This window comes from Prionailurus bengalensis, chromosome A1 (assembly GCF_016509475.1).
Source record: "Prionailurus bengalensis isolate Pbe53 chromosome A1, Fcat_Pben_1.1_paternal_pri, whole genome shotgun sequence".
In the NCBI taxonomy this organism is placed as follows: Eukaryota; Metazoa; Chordata; class Mammalia; order Carnivora; family Felidae; genus Prionailurus; species Prionailurus bengalensis.
In genome coordinates this window covers 97972687-97990871 of record NC_057343.1, presented here as the reverse complement: position 1 = coordinate 97990871, position 18185 = coordinate 97972687, and the positions used below count along the sequence as shown (strand labels likewise).

At 34.9% G+C, this 18185-nt stretch overlaps 1 protein-coding gene across 1 annotated transcript in view; it reads left to right on the top strand.

Annotated features, from left to right (window-relative positions):
• DTWD2 (DTW domain containing 2) overlaps positions 1 to 18185 on the top strand; it is a 104578-nt gene that overhangs the window by 14217 nt on the left and 72176 nt on the right. The window contains exons 2-4 of the mRNA XM_043585923.1: positions 7899 to 7989; positions 14911 to 15005; positions 17221 to 17413. Of these exons, the coding sequence (XP_043441858.1) occupies positions 7899 to 7989; positions 14911 to 15005; positions 17221 to 17413 (379 nt within the window). The remainder of the gene's footprint in view (positions 1 to 7898; positions 7990 to 14910; positions 15006 to 17220; positions 17414 to 18185) is intronic.

The window sequence follows — 18185 nt, the reverse complement described above, 5'->3', positions numbered from 1 at the left end:
CAATTAAAACATAGGCAGAAAACATGAACAAACATTTCTCCAAAGAAGACCTATACTATAGATGGCCAACAGACCCATGAGAAGATGCCCAACATCAGTCATCATCAGGGAAATGCAAATCAAAACTACAAAGAGATAGCGCTTCACACCTATCAGAATGGCCGAAATCAGAACAACAAATCAGAAAATACAAATCAGAAACAACAAATGTTGGTGAGGGTATGGAGAAAAAGAAACCCTCTTGCACTGTTGGTGGGAATGCAAACTGGTGCAGCCATTGTGGAAAACAGTATGGCGGTTCCTCAAAACGTTAAAAATAGAGCTACTCTACCATCCAGTAATTGCACTAATGGGTATTTACCCCCTTCCCCCCAAAACAAAACCACTTAATTAAAGAGATACCTGTGTTTATTGCAGCATTATCTACAATAGCCAAATTATATAAAGAAGATGTGTGTGTATGTATACACACACACGTACATACAATGGAATATTATTCAGCCATAAAAAGAATGAAAGCTTGCCATTTGCAACAACATGGGTGGAGCTAAAGAGTATTATGCTAAACAAAAGAAGTCAGAGAAAGACAAATACCATATGATTTCACTCATATGTGGAATTTAAGAAACAGAACAAATGAGCAAAGGGAAAAAGAGAGGCAAACCGAGAAACAGACCCTTATCTATAGAGAACAAGTTGATAGTTACCAGATGGGAGGTGGCTGGAGGGTTAGAAATAGATGAAGGGGATTAAAGAGTATACTTATCATAATGAACACTGAGTAATGTGTAGAGCTGTTGAATCACTATCTTGTACACCTGAAACTAATATAATACTGTATGTTAACAACAGTGGAATTACAATAAAAAACTTAATTAAAAAGATAGTTATTGTCCTGTCAGATTCAATTTTGTACCTCTGATGAAGCATTTGAACTAGGAATAGGTAAGAAACAGCTCTGCCATAAACTTATTCATTTGTGATTTTGTAACTAGAACAGTATAGATTCAGTATGGATTCTTCAGTATAGATTCTTTACAAGTGTGTATGATTTCTTTGTGGGTGCCATTGTGAACCCTACCTGTTATGGAATGCCTCTTTTTATTTCAGGATACCACCTATCCTAACATATTACCGTATGACATACCACCTAAGGAGGGAATGTTACTCTATATGCTAAATATTAGTAATGTTTAATTCAAAGTGAAAATGGTAATGTTTTCTTTTGGCATTCCTTTGGGTCATTTTACTTAATCTGCTTTGGAAACCACTGCTCTAGACATGCCGTCTGGGGCACAGGTCTCTGAAAGTCTCATCTAAAGATATTCTCTTTATGGCGTTACTTCCTCTATCAGTGTTTTTCTTTTCTTTCTACACCTATCCTTCCTCTACTCCTAGAAGAAGTTATAAAATAATGTAGTGATGAAAACAACTTTGGTGGGTATGAGAATATTATTGTTATTTATACTGGAAGCAGTCAGAGCATCTTAACAACTGATAAGATGTTACATGTTTTTATTACCTTTATGACATGAAAATTTATTTAATACTGTATTTATTATACTAGATTTTTATTATAATATGCTAATAATGAAAATGTGTTTCTTCTTTCATTGGTTATGCTGAACATTGTTTCAGAAATTTAAAAAGTATTTTATAGATTATTTAAGTTTCTTTAAAGGGACAGTAGAGGGCACTGTGGTATTTACTTTTTCAAAACCTATTTTAACATTAGAAAGTTTGGCATTTTTATGTGTAATGCAGTGTATCTCTTCAGCTAATCTATTGAAAAGCTATAAAACTCTTTGTTCTTTGCCTTTTCAGTCCGTTGGGACGATAAAAATTTTGTTGAGTACTGGAAACTTTGAGATGCACTATTTTTCTGGGTTCTACATTTGCTTTTGTTTAGTAGATAAAAGAAATCCTTTAAAAATAATAATTCTTGTAAATCTATTCCTAATTTTTAAAGTTTGCCTTTGTGAGATTTTCTTGATTAAAATCAGTCCTATGAGAAAAATAGCTTTCAGTGAATATTATATAAGAATTTAATTAAACTTTGGAAAGATGTTTTTTCTAAGTCCTAGCATCGCTAGTCATATGTCAGATACAATTTTATTTGCCTACAGCCTGTCAGAGATACCACGCCCGGAGTGACAGAGTACCCTTGTATTATAGCATGCACTGAGGAAGCCAGTCAATCTTAGTCTGACAGGAAACCTACATATTTATTCCTACATCTTTAATGAGAAAAGAAGAAAAAGCTTATTTCATAAAATTTCCTCAGGGAAATTATTTGAAAATTTCATTTATATTTTAAGAATGTAATTAACCTTAATTGGGTTGTATAGATTTTAAAGAAGATGAATCTTAATGATGGAAAACAGTATTTATAATACATTGCAATGCACTGTAAAATTTTCTCTCTTCTGCTTTTACAAGGCATTGCAAATGTAGAAGAAAGAAAAATCTCAACTCCTCCTTTGGTCATTCTATTATAAATTAGCTGAAAAATACTAGTCATAAATGATTATGTTTTTTATAACCTTTGCCTGTGATTTGGGAGTTATTCCCCAGAACTTTCTTGGTGTGTGACCAGCTTTGTGAAGGAGGACACTGAAAATCTCTGATGTGCTTAAGATCACCTAGCAAGATAATGAATGACCTTGTCAGTGACATATCTTAATAGTTACTCCCCAAACCTGTACCCATTTGGCCAGTTGATATTTCTTCAGACATTAACATTTCTTCTCCAGATTTACAAAAATTCTGGAAGTAGCTTGATTTTTATTTTAAAATGAATGTTTACTATTATAAATAATCACTTTCGATGTGTAGTTATTTGGTATTTATTTTCCTGTCAACTGTAATAGTTCATAGGAAGCGAGGAACTTGTAAAAAATTCCTTCTGGCATAGATAGATAGAATAGGCTCCATGAGGGCAGGAATCTTTGTTACATTGCCCCAAGTGTCTAATTCTGTCACAGAATTAGGTATACAATAAATATTTGAATAAAAATTTGTTGAATTTATATTTAATCCATTATCAATTTGAAATATTTAAACCTTCAGGAGTTAAGTTTGGATGTAGGGAAGCTTGTTTGTTCTTCAGAGAAGGTTTTAGAATGAGGAGAACAATTTCTCTGCTACTTATCCAGTAGTTTGGTAAGAGATGCTTTAGCACTTGAGCAGCTAGTCACCAGCGCAGTGCATGCAAACAATTGTGGAGGAGGAAATTATGAGCGAACTTGCTGTTAAAGTAACAAGCAAGCCCAAATTTATATTGTAAAGTAACTTGGTAAACATAAACTTGATCAGTTGGAATGCAAAATGTTTTAAAGAACTATAGTTTTATTAGAGCTTATTAGAACTAGAATTAGGTTAATAGAGGGGACATGCTTTAAAATAAATAGGTAATGATGTTTTATGAGCCTGTCAAAGTAGAAACCAAAAGAATTAATTTTAGCTTAAATCATCGTTATGGTTTTTACACATAAAATGCTGTTTTTCTTTTTTGCTTTTGGTAAGTATTTCCTTCGGTAAATCTTTTTGTCTCAGGTGTTATTGCTTACCAGGATGGCCACAAATTACAGCAAAGGGAGATCTGAGACTCTGAATTTCATTTGTAATACAAACTAATTGCTTAAATATCAGAGAGGAAAGGAAGGAGAGATCAATATGTGATATGTTAGCAAAGGGAGGGGTAGGATAAGGAATTGTGTAGGAGAACGGTGTCCCAAAGTGGAGGCAGGAGGGAATGCAGAGGGATCCCATCATGTGTTCTGCAGTATTCATTGGTAGCTTGTTATGCTAGGTGCTGGGGTGAAAAGTGCAAAGGCCACGTCTTTGCCCTCCTGCAGCCTACATTGTAGGAAAGGAAGCCCCCCCTTCACGTAACATAATGCCGTCTAGTAGCAAAATGCCTGTCTCTTACTTAATTTAGGTTGAACATTATTTTTCCACCACATTTTCACATTTTTAAAAACAACAGCCTTATTAAGATATGATTCACATGTCGTGGCATTCATTCTTTTAAGGTATACAACTCAGAGGTTTTTGTTAAAGAAGACCACTATCGCAGTGGTTTTACCAGGGTTCTCTTTGAAGGTCTCTTTTCCAGATCTTTCCCTTAAGATGCCTTCTTCTTTTGGTAAAACATCCTGCTTGTTAGGCTCCACTAATTACCGGCTGATTGTCCTATCCTTTCTATCCAGTGCCCTAGGCTATACCTATCTCAACAGTCTGATCCACTTACAAGCAGGCAGGGGTAGTTTTTGAGGCCACTCTTTGAGGTTTGCTCGGACTGCAGGTGGGCTCTTCTTAAGCTGTCTGTTTCCATGGTTCTTTCTGATCCCCTGTCTGGCTTATGATACAGCTTGTTGGTCTCTATTAAGAGGAGTTATTGTCTTTGAGAGCACCCTTAGGCTTGAACTTGCTCACACTCTGTTTCAAATGAAGTCAGTCCCTTTAGGGAGAGCTTCAGAGCTCTCTTTTCTTACAGTCTGCCTCTCCTGGGCAGACTCTCCTAGCCAGTGTTCTGGGTACAGGGCTGAGCAAGCCTGTGGCTTGCTGCTTCTGGTGTCAAACTTAAGTTCTGTAAGCAGACTAGGTTGAGGACGCTTGGAACTCTAGCATCGCCAGCCTCCTGCACTGCGGTAAAGCTTGTTTTATAGGAGGAAGGCTGTGTGGAGGAAGGCAGCCTCTGCTCTCTTGACCACACTTGCCAGGAATTTAGCCTGCTTGGAGTGGAGGGGGTGAGAAATGCTGGTGGCCTGCCTTGTTTGTGACATAAGGGATAAGCCTTGATTAAGAACTGGGAGGGAGTGGGGCGCCTGGGTGGCTCAACCAGTTAAGCGTCCTAAGTGTCCCACCTTGGCTCGGGTCATGATCTCACGGTTCATAAGTTCAAGCCCCACGTTGGGCTCTGTGCTGACAGCTCAGAGCCTGGAGCCTGCTTTGGAGTCTATGTCTCCCTCTCTCTCAAAAATAAATAAATATTAAGAAAAAAAAAAAGAACTGAGAGGGAGGTTGGTTCTCTTGGTCACACCTACATGGAGTGGAGTTTGTCAGCTTGACCTGGGGCAGGGTAAGAAATTGGTTATGGCTCAGATGCCACAAATGGTCCCAATACCAAGTTTTAGTAGATTTTCTTGAGTAATGTTTCTTTGTTTGAATATGCCCTAGAAAATTGCAAGGGACGTACAGTGATTGTTTTTTGTTCTTAACTTTATATTTTAATTCCACTTAAGTTAGCATAGTGTTATATTAGTTTCAGGTGTACAATAAGGTGATCCAAACATCCATGCATGACCCAATGCTCATCACGACAAGTGCACTCGTTAATCCCCATCATCTATTTCATCCATCCCTCCACCCATCTCCCCTCTGGTAACCGTCAGTTCTCTATAGTTAAGAGTCTCTTTTTTACTTTGTCTCTTACTCCTTTTTTTCCCCTTTGCCTGTTTGTTTCTTAAATTCCCCGTATGAGTGAACTCATACGGCATTTGTCTTTCCTGACTGACTTATTTTGCTTAGCGTTTTATTCTTTAGCTCCATCCATGTTGTTGCAAATGGCAACATTTAATTCTTTTTTATGGCTGAATAATGTTCCACTATATGTATGGACATACACACCCCATACCTTCCATCATTCGATGGACACTTGGGTTGTGTCCATATGTTGGCTACTGTAAATAATTCTTCTATGAACATAGTACATGTGTTCCTTTGAATTAGTGTTTTTGTATTCTTTGGATAAATACCCAGTATTCTGGGTTATTTATTCAGTGATTGTTTTTTAAAATATTTTTGGTCAGCTTTGCTTATTTCACTGGACTTTTGGTCTGTGAAGCAGCTTTTCCTGTCCTCCTGGAAGTGGAACTCTCCAAACTACTTAATTCTAAATCCTCCTAAAGTTCAAAGATGTGTTCCTAGGAAGGAAACTACCATTTCAAGTAACTGAATTTTTTTTTTTTCTTTTTCTTTTATGAACAAAGGTTTTGGTCAGACATGAAAAGCAGAGCAGTTCTCTGCGGTGTCTTAAGTGTCATGCTGAGGACTTTTATAATCACTATATGTGTGATAAGCTAAAGATGTTATTTTCAGGGTTTATTTTACCTAGTGTTGTAATGCCCACAGAAATCTATAGCTTCTACTCAGGTTGTTTACTTGACTGGATTTTTCAATTTTTTGAGTTTACTGATATGTGAATGTTTCCTATATAGGATATTTGATTTTTTTTTTTTTTTGCATTCTTTCATAGTCTAAGTGTCAGACAGCTTACAGGTATTTAAGGTGATATCCATTTAAATTCTGAATTTTTAAATTGCCTTCATTTCATATTAAATTACATTTTACAAAAGAATTTTAGTGACATCAGATTGTGCATTTTAGTTATGTAGAGTTTCATATAAAAAGTCAGCCACTTAAAATTTTAGAATTTGGATGTATTTCATCCTCTTCATCTTTCTGCTCAGTGAGGAGAAAGGTCAGCATTTGACCTCTTTGTCAATATACCTAGTTCTGTCAACCATCTTTGCTCCTCTCTGTATTTACTCGTGTTTACTCTTCTTATGACCACTGAAAGATGCTCTCCATCCCCATAACTCTGCTCCCATTCTTAACAGGGAATCCATTGTAGGGCAGAGTAATCATACTGAATCATGTCAGCTATCACTGGAAAGTGGATTATGATGGTTTTCCTTGGATTGACCATCCATTCTAGGTTCCTTGGTGGAGAGGGGAGGCGTGGTCATGTTGTGCAATATGTTTCTCCATTTAAGATATCATCTAGATAATTTCTTCAGCAGGAGCATAGGTTTGACACTTTCTTACAGAATGAGGTGGTAGATTTAATTGAACCAATTTACTCACACTCTGTGGTTTATTAATGTAATCATTTCTTACTTCAGGCTATAACTCTACATAAGTTAAACTGAAGAAGGAATTGATAACAGTTTTGTAGTAGTAATAGTATGCTGTTGGGAATTTCTTTTGAGATTTACTGTGTACTGTTGTAATGGCATGTAACATTTGCCTGTAAGAGTGACCTGTCATGAAAATGTACTCCCATGATATACTGTATCTGGCTGTTTGATGAATTTTATATTGTAAACACACACATCAAATATAGGTTTTAATGGTAAAAGATCCATGTATATTCCTATAATACATTTGGAAGGACACACAAGAAACTGATCCCCTAGGTTGGAGGACCGAGATGGAAATGTATACTTTTATCCCATTTGAATTTTGTAATGAGTATAAGTGTTACTAAAACAATAGTACATCACTAAGAGGTAAGTAAAACAAAAATGACAAACAATAACAAAAGGGAAAATAAATGGATAAGGCCAGACATTCTGTGGATATAATTCTAGCTAAATGTAATCTGGTGGCCCATTTGGGTTTCTTCTTACAATTGGTAAGCTCTTTGTGTCGATTGATGGCAAGTTTGATTAGAACTCTTTTCTAGGTAGTAATTGTATTCCTATATTTTATCATCATATTGTTCCCTCCAATATCAGATGATTTAGAAGAGTTGCCGAATTTCTCTTTGACATCAGATCTTTTCTTGATTTGGAATGCAAGTTAGAAGTGTTGCCTCAGGAATAGAAAGACCATGTTGATGGCTTATGAGTATTCTTCACTAATAACTCAGGCCAGATTTTTTTGAGTTACTTTGATCTATATAGATGGTAAAGAATTTACTTGAATCTTTTTCCAAATGCTCATATCTAAAGTCTAATTGATTGAATCACTCTTGGTGTTTCATTTTAAAAGAATGCAGCTTTGGCAAATGTCTTTACATAGAGAAGAGGGATTATGTTCAGGTTTTGGGTTATTGTTCTTTCATTGTATTTTAAGCATTTACAGGTTTTCTTTTTCTTTCTGCCCTTTAGCCGGCCTCAGAAAGTATGTTTGTGTCCATTTCTACCATTGCATCCTCTGCATATCTCTACTCATTTGTACATAATTCAACATCCAGCAGAGGTAAGATTTTATAAAATACATAATTGCAAATAGAATATTAGTACATAAGAGAAAACATACCAATGAATATCCTCATATCTCCCAGCTCTTTAACATTTCTGAAAATAAATTGATGATAAATGCTTTGTCTTTGGGAAAAAATAGTTTCTTTTGTATGTTATATCATAGTATAGTGTCATATGCTTTAGAGACAGATAAAAATGGTTATTTCATAAAACAGTATTGTTTCACAAAAAACTGTAATTGAATAGTATAGAAATTGAGAACCCCAACCATTTTGCATGAAGAAAAAATGAGATTCTTGTGATTGAAGAACTAAGAAACTCGTTGCTTTTTAAATTTTGATCATAGTTTATATTTCTTAATGTTTCTTGATAAGTAGAAATAATGTCAGCATTTTAGTGTTAGAAAATGAATATATAAAGTTTTATTTCTTTAAATGAATAGAACAAATATGTATATATTATAGCATATGTGTTGTATATAAAGACTTTTTAATTAATATTTTCTTATATACATGAGAATTATGCATGTGCTGGTGTTTGTAACTCTTGATTAGCTGCAGTAATGAAGAATGGAGGGAAGGATTTGATTGATAACCATAAAAGAGAATCATTATAAAATTAGTTGATGCATGGTACAAAATGGGTTTAGACTGACTGAAGTTAAATTCTTGTAACATTTGGGAACTCAGGATATCATCTATTGAATTAGGCTTTTGAAGAAGGGATTTTTTTTCTTAAATTTCTGAAGTATATGCTATTTTAAATCTTTAACAAAGTCTTTAAAGATATCAGTCTTTTTCCTTTTCCAAATGATGAAAACACTTATTCTTTAATTGTAAATTATTAAAGATTCCATTTATTGAGCAGCCCTTTTTTCAGTGTTAACAACATGCTTTTGTTAGGATTTGAACAGCTTGGTCACTATAATTATTTATGCTGTAATTATTTATTTTTTTATTTTTATAAAAAGTTTTTATTGTTTATTTTGAGAGAGAGAGAATCCGAGGCAGGCTTTGAGCTATCACTATAGAGCCTGCTGTCGGGCTCGATTTCATGAACTGTGAGATCAGGACCTGATCTGGAATCAAGAGTTGGACACTTCACTGACTGAGCAAGGTGCCCCATTTTGCTGCGTTTAAACTTGCAACACTCTGCAACTCAAATTTATAACAAAAATGAGTTTATCAGCAGTAATGGTTTTGGATAAAACTTCACTTTTGATGGTGAATGCTTTTTTCATTTTGCAGTGTATGTAGTATCATGTCGTTTCATTATTTTGTGGTTCCGGACATAATATGGCATTTAAAATATAGGTGTTTTCATTGATGTGTGGCAATTTTAATGTTTTCAAAGCCTTCCACATTGGTAAGAAAGAAGTGAAACTGTCATTATTTGAGATTACATTGTACTACAGAAAACCTTAAAGACTCCACCAAAAAATTACAAGAACTAATAAATGAATTCAGTAAAGTTGCATGATACGCTAGTATATAGAAATCTGTTATGTTTCTATACATTAACAATGAAGTATCAGAAAGATAAACAAAAAAATCGATTTCAATTATAATTGTACCAAAAAGAATGGAATACCTAGCAACAAATTTAACCAAGGAGGTGAAAGACCTTTAGCATGAACACTATTAAGATGTTGATGAATGAAATTGATGAGGACACAAACAAATGAAAGGTATATCATGCTCATGGATTGGAAGAATTAACATTTTAAAAATGTCTGTAATGCCCATAGCGTTCTACTGATTCAGCGCAATACCTTTTAAAATACCAGTAGGGGTACCTGGGTGGCTCAGTTGGTTAAGTGTCTGACTCTTGGTTTTGGTTCAGGTTATGATCTCACAGTGGTGAGATTGAGCCTTGCATCAGGCTCTGTGCTGGGTGTGGAGCCTGTTTAAGATTCTCTCTCTTCCTCTCCCTCTGCCCCTCCCCTGCTCTTGTTCACATTCTCTCTCTCTCTCTCTCAAGTAAAGTAAAGTAAAGTAAAGTAAAGTAAAGTAAAGTAAAATAAATAAAATAAAATACCAATAGCATTTTCACAGAACCAGAGCAAATAATCCTAACATTTGCATATCACCACAAACTGCCCCGAATAGCTAAAGCAATTTTGAGATAGAAGAACAAAGGTGGAGGTGTTACAATCCCACATTTTAAGATATACTCCGAAGCTATAGAAATCAAAATAGTGTGGTACTAGCACAAAAAGAGACACATATATCAATAGAACAGGATAGAGAGCCCAGAAGGAAACCCACACTTCCATGGTCAGTTAATCTACAAACAAATGAGGCAAGAATATGCAATGGGGAAAAGATAGTTTCTTCTACAAATGGTGTTAAAAAAACTGGACAGCTACATTCAAAACAGTGAAATTGGACCACTTTCTTATACCATACACAGAAATAAACCCCAAATGGTTTAAAGTCCTAAACGTGAGATCTGAAACCATGAAACTCCAGAAAGAACACATTGACAGTAAAGTCTTGGACGTTGGCCTTAACAGCATTTTTATGGATATGTCTCCTGAAGCAAGGGAAACAAAAGAAAAAATATAGTGTAAAAAATAGTGCTGGTAATGCACCAAAATTAAAGGTTTCTCCGCAGTGAAGGAAACAATAAACAAAATGAATATGGGAAGGTGTTTGAAAATGATAAATCTGATAAAGGGTTAATATCCAAAATACATAGAGAATTTATTCAACTCAACATCCAAAAACAAATAATTCAATTAAAAATGGGTATAGAACCTGAATAGACATTTCTCCAAGAAAGAAATACAGATGTCCAACAGACACACAAAAAGATGCTCAACATCACTTATCAGGGAAATGCAGAGCAAAACCACAATGAGATATTACCCCATACACCTGTCAGAATGACTGGTATCAAGAAGACAAGAAATAACATGTTGAGAATATGAAGAAAAAGGATGCCTTGTGCACTTTTGGTGGGAATATAAATTGGTACATCCAGTATGAAAAGTATGGAGGTTCATCAAAAAATTAAGCATAGAGGGGCATCTGGGTGGCTCAGTCGGTTAAGTGGTTGACTCTTGATCTCAGCTCAAGTCATGATCTCATGGTTTGTGGGATTGAACCCCACATCGGGCTCTATGCTGACAGCACGGAGCCTGCTTGGGATTTTCTCTCTCCCTCTCTCTTTGTCCCTGCCCATCTTGTGTGCACTGTCTCTGTCTCATTCTCAAAAATAAATAAACATTAAAAAAATTAAAATAGAAATACCATGTGACCAATAATTCCATCTGTGAGTATTTACCCACAGAAAATGAAAACACTAATTTGAGTAGATATATGCACCTCTATGTTTATTGGAGCATTATTTACAATAGCCAAGATATGGAGGCAACCTAAGTGTCCATCAGTAGATGAATGGATAAAGAAGAGGTGGTGTACACACACACACACACACACACACACACACACACACACACTTACATACAATGGAATATGATTCACCTGTAAAATAAGGATGAGGTCTTGCCGTTTGTGTGGCAACGTGGGTAGACATGGAGAGTATATTATGCTAAGTGTAATAAGTCTGACAGAGAAAGACAAATACCATATGATTTCACTTACACATGGAATCTAAAAAACAAAACAAATGAACAAATAAAGAACACAAACAGACTCATAAATACAGAGAACAACTGGTGGTTGCCAGAGGAGAGGGGTGTAGGGGGATGGGTGAAATTGGTAAAGGGCATTAAGAGGTACACATTTCCAGTTATAAAGTAAATAATCATGGAAATGAAAATTTCAGCATAGGGAATATAGTTACTAATATTGTAATAATGTGCAGTGACAGATGGTAACTACATTTATTGTGGTGAGCATTGTGTAATGTATAGAATTGTCAAGTCACTGTATTGTATACCTGAAACTAATATAACATTGTGTGTCAACTATGCTTCAATAATAAAAATTAAAATAAAAAGTGAAAGTTCAGAAAAGTAGGTGTTTTCATTGATTTGTGGCAATTTAAATGCTTTCAAATATTTTATTCATTCCTTTATTCCTTCATTTATTCATTCTTCCTCACCTTTTGTGCTTCCTTCCCTTCTTTCTTTCATGGTTAGTTCATGGTGTAGGTGATCCATCTACAGTTGTGTGTGTTTTGTATAGTTCTATGCAAGTACATCCATATTGTTTTCCTTATCATCCAAGGAGCTTTCTAGTTTTAATCTAACTCAATAATACTGGGTTGCCTTGTGCTTAATGTCAGCACACTTTTTTTAAAAAAATAAAAATGTATTCAAAATTAAAAGTGATCAAGACCACTTGGGTAGGTTTTAGGAGGGGAGCTGTGGAAAAAAAAGATTTGGTGGAGCGGATGATATGGAGGTGATATGACGGAGCATTTCAAAGAGTAGATATATGTATGTAGAAAATTACTTAAGGATAAAATAAAACCCTTCAAAATAACAAAAATATTTACAAGGAGGACTTGTTCTGTGAAACCACATGACCTTTTGTGAACAGTGTATATGTAACCATGTAAGCACTGTTGATTGATTTAACTAAAAATATTAGATGATATGAGAGTAAGGAGTGGTGGAAGAAAGGTAAATCCTCATTTACTCTAAGGGGCTGTTGTGACACAGTGCCTTAATTAAGAGGAAGGGCTCAGGAGCCAGATTGCTTGAGTTTAAAGCCTTAATAGCTCTGTAAATTGTAACCCTGGGCAAGTTAATTAACCTCTCTGTGCTTTCATTTCATCATTAGTAAAATGGACATGATAAAAGATATACTTCTTTATTGATTTATTGTGAGCATTACATGAATCAGTCAGTGTATTATTATGTACATTGAAGTCAGCTATTATGATAATAAATGGTAGTTTGTAGATAGTATTTAAATTTGATAAATCAAAAATTAGTAAGACACATTATATAGAAATATGGAGATAACTACCAAAGGAAATAGCTGAAAGAGTTAAAGTGATTGCTTCTGGGAAGTGGTATTGGGGAGTGTATCTGGGAACATTGTAGATCTTTTGGCACTATTTAATTTGACATTTATCTGTATGTTGATAGAAGTTCGGAGAGTGGTTTAAGAATGTATCGTAGTCTTAGAGGTTGTAAGGAGGGAAGAAGACAGTAGGACACGCTGGAAAATGTCCTAAACCTCTCCTCCCCCCTCCTCCCCCCTCCTCCCATCCCTTTTCTCGTAGGAGCTACTCCACATTAGTTTCAGGCTCCCTCACAGCTCTGGCTTGCTGCATTTTCTTTTTAGTTACAGTCCCAGCAAATTTTGACTCTCCTATTTCGTTTGCCAACTTTTAGGTTGATGAATTTAACTGTCCTCAGCGTCTCTAGATTTACCTTTTTGTATTATTGTAATCAACACTTCAGAGACTTAGGGGCAAAAGAGGTTGACACAAAAATGTCCCTGAACGGTGTATGTGTGTGTGAGTGGTTGATGAATACTGTTACTAGCCATACTTTTTGTTTTTGTTACCAACATATGTAATGTAATGACAAAGTTATTTTTAATTACTTTAGTAAATTCTGTATAACATTACTGTTTTGTGTATTAATATGCTGTGTGTATTGTGCTATCATGGTGAAATAATTTACTTTGAGGATATATGAAGCAGTGTTATATAAATTGATAAAGGTAACGGGGGCTGTATGTAGGTGAACTGGTTAGAGAGGGACTCCATCACTTACTTGATCAGGCTTGACATTCCTAGTTGGGCTGGTGGAGAAGAGCCAGACAGTGACTGACCACTGTAGACCAAAATAACCAGAGGAAGGAGGCTCAGGCAAAATAGTGAATCAGTTGGGTATACTAGGATAAAGGAGAGGATTCTTTTTTCTTAAATGTTATTTATTATTTTTGAGAGAGAGAGAGAGAGAGAGAGAGAGAGAGAGAGAGAGCGAGCGAGCTTGCTCAATCAGTGGAGGGTTGGAGAGAGAGGGGGACAGAGGGTCCGAAGTGGGTTCTGTCCTGACAGCGGTCAGCCCTGTGTGGGACTCGAACTCGTGAACTGTGAGATCATGACCTGACCCACTGTCAGATGCTCAAATGACTGAGCCACCCACATGCCCTAAAGGATAGGATTCTTGTGACAAAAAGGTGGTTTTTAGTGCTAGAAGCTAGGACATTGGAAAAAAAATCACTGATGATAGTTAATGGAGTTTATAGGAATGGTCACCATATTTCCCCACTCTAAAGTTTTTATATTTTTCCTCTTTCTATACCCTTTATTATTTGGAAGTAGGCCATAAATCCAGTCTGCATTCAGGTGGGTAGGAGAGATTAAGCAAGCTCCACCTGCTGTATTATGGAGTACTTATGTTTATTACTTGGAATTCTTCTATAAGGAAGATTTGTCTCTCCTCTTCTATTTATTTATTTTGCATTTTGGGTCATAATCCAAATAGTTTGCTACTTACTTTGTTACTCACATTGTTCCATTTTGGTCATTGAGAGCTCTTTAAATTAAGATTGGTTTCTGTGTCCCTTTGATATGACCCATTATTATTTTTTTTTTCAGCACTTTTTTTCTGGACATAAAGATTTAGGCAGTTATCTTCAAGTTGACGTACTATAAAATATAATTACTACTGAAATGTAGAATAAATTATTCAATTTAGTTAAACACAAATTTTGTTTTTCATAATCTTAACCAATAGTTAGCTTAATGTTATCTTATTTGATTAGTAAACCTCGAAACACACCCAAGTAGAGGAAAATGTGCACTTGTATTCTATTAATACTGATAACTCAGAGAAACTAGCTCTTTTTATTCAGCTGTGGTCTGTAATACAAGTCTTGTGAAAGTTATCTATCACGTAATGAATCAGATGTTCATCATGAAAGTTTTAAAAGTGTGTTTGTCTACGTGCAAATCTATGTTTTGATTAATTTTTTAATTAAAGGAAAACAAAGTGTTGCGGACAGTTCCCCTTTTAGCAGCATGCCTCCCCCAGGACAAGTGTAAAGTCAAGATTGGTCGTCGCTTCAGTGAAGAAAGGTAAATTACTTTTTAGGGCACTTTAGCATAACTCTTAGCTACACAGAGCTTTAAAAATGATTTCCTTTACCTTACCTTATCCTTCAGACCCAGAACATGGTACATTGGCAGAGGTAAAAAAAAAAAAAAAAAAAAAAAAAAAAAAAAAAAATATATATATATATATATATATATATATATATATATATATGACAAAGCAAACAAAAAGACCCTCAAAAAACATGAGCCAGAGTGCAATAGACAAAGGGATTATCTGAATTCCATAGTAATATATGTTGAGCCTTTTAAAGGCATATTTTCCTGTTATTTCATTTTGGTTAAAACTGCCTTTGGGATGATAGAGTACTTGTATTAGATTTAGTTTTGTTTTTTCTTTTTTTAATTAACAATTATATATGATATACATTTATGTAAATAAACACATATTTATCCATTTTTAGACCATTAAAGCTTTCTAAGGCAGAGCGACTAGTACTATATTTAGTATTCTTGTTACAGCATGTCATGTTTTTTTAAAGGGTAGAATGCCTTCTCCTGTCATATTTAAAATATTCTTTTTGATGAAGCCCAGTATTTTTTATAGACAGTAGCCCATTAGTTGATAACTTCACTGACACTTCTATAATGTTCTTGGATCTTATTTCATACTCTATTATATAACCCATTATCAAAAAATATAAATTATATATTATATATTTAAATTTTTCTACAAGTCTTTTTTTAACTTTGAAGCATTTTTTTTTTTTTTTTGCTTTTCTGCCCATTCACAAAGCCTTCACAAATTATTCTGATCCTATCTAACACAGTTAAATCTACTTTCATACAAAATTTAACTTTAGAAAATATGAAGATTTCAAAAGAGTAAGTAAGACTCATACTGGCTCCAGGCTCAGGGAAGTGACCAGACTTTTTCCTTCCTTTATTGTTTTGGGTTCCTTTATTATTTGGCTTCATATTATGAAAATAACATCATGTTAGAGTTTTATAAAATTGTGTTTTTCCTTCTCTGAAACTATTGTTTAAGAACACTTTCTCATATAATATTTTCTTATGCAGACTTTTCATTGCCTTGCCCTCAGAGGTGAGATTTGCTCTGGGCTTGGTGCTGCTGTTGGGAATTTTGCCATTTGGTTGGGAATGAAAGTGAAAATCAGAACTCTTCACATGGGGGAGTGTCCACATCATTTACATTGTGACATTTCTTTCATATAGAGACTCTTTATAATGAATGATAGTTTGTTTCTCTATAATTCTTGGGTGAATATAGATCTATCCCAACTTGATCCAACTGCAGCTTGGATCTAATTAATCGCAAAAGTGGTGAGCATTTATAGTGGTAGAAATAGCAATTATTTGGGTCATCCTTGACATTTGGCCGTCTAACCTGTCCACAAATTTGTTTCTGGATGAGAAACTTGACCCTTTTTCAGATAGCTCATCCCATTTTGAACCATATTAAGTGCGTGATGTAGTGCTTATTCAGGAAATTATTATTTGCTGATGGTTTTTAAATGAAAGCCAATTAAGATTATTGATTTAATATTAATCTGGCAATGGAGTGATTAATTTAAGCTTTTGTTAGAGTACATGATGTAACCATGAGGAATCGTTCAGAGACCTACTGCTTTTGGTGTCCTTTGTAAATGGAATTTAAAAATGCTGGTCTTCAGTTTTTGGCCTCTAGTATATTGGAAAACAGGTGGGTTTTATGTATCAACCCCCAGTGACTTTCAAAATTCATTTGGTATTTATTGAAATTGTTCTGTAGCTTACCCCTAGAACTTTGTGTGGAGATAGCATATCTAGAGATAAGGTCATTTTGACCTTTATGCCTGTTACTTCTTTTTCTTGCTTTATTGCAGTAACTGGAAGCTTTAGTACAATATGTATTAGGAGTGGTGAAAGCCAGTGTTTTTACCTTGATCCCAGTCTCAGGGGACGTTGTTAAATATGATGTTGGCTGTACATTTTTGTGGATGCCATTTATCAGTTTGAAGAAGATGCCATTAATTATCTTTAATTGACTCTTCAACTTGTTTCCTTCCCTTCGAGGGTGTTTTGTTACTTCCAGACAGTGGCTGTCTCTTTCCTTATTACATCTACAGTACCAAAATGCTTTGGTGTATATTTTTGAAGGAAGCACACTAAGAAGAATAAAACTTCTTTCCCTTCACAAACTACTAATGATTTTTTTTTTTTTTTTTTTTTTTTTTAGAGATCCTGAACTTTCAACTGTTTGTCGGAAGTCTGATACATTAATATTATATCCAGGGGCTGAAGCTGTTAATTTGGAAGAATTTATATTAGATTCTCCTATTTATCCTTCCACAATCATCATCATTGATGGTACATGGAGCCAGGCTAAGGACATTTTCTATAAGAATTCTTTGTTCCGCCTGCCCAAACAGGTAACCTAGTATTTTAACATAGAACAAATGCAGTTGTGTAATTTTGTATGTTGTATATGCTTTCTGTGAGGGGTCACACTTACATTTTTATATACGTATTTGATAGTATTTATGTGCGTGAATGCATGTACATAGATATGTATATGCTTGTGTGTGTTTGATATATATATATGTGGAAAATTTGAAATTTGTTCATCTTTCTCTATTCTTACCACCAAACTTCACCATAGTTAAGGTATTTGACTATATTAAGAGTATCTCAGACATTTAACCAGTGAAGTGTAAGGACTAATTATTTCTATGTGAATTAATGTTTTTGTTAAGTGTTATGTTTAAATACTTCTATTTGGTAACTAAATACCCTCTTCTTGTTAGGAATGACTGAATTTTCATTTATTATTTTAATTAGTTTATCCCTCAATTTGTTGATGATGATACATATCTTGTATTGAGCCATTCTTTTGTTCTTGGAATGAAGTCCACTTGATCATATATATTATCCTTTTGATAGATGGCCAAATCTTATATTTTATTAAATGCCGTTTGGACTGCCCGGGTGGCTCAGTCAGTTAAGTGCAGTTAAGTGTGTGACTTCCGCTCAGGTCATGATCTTGCAGTTCTTGAGCTCGAGCCCTGCATCTGGCTCTGTACTGACAGCTTAGAGCCTGCTTCAGATTCTGTGTCTCCCTCTCTCTTTGCCCCTCCCCTGATGGTGCTCTGTCTTTCCCTCTCTCTAAAAAATAAACATTAAAAAAAGTAAAAAAAAAAAATA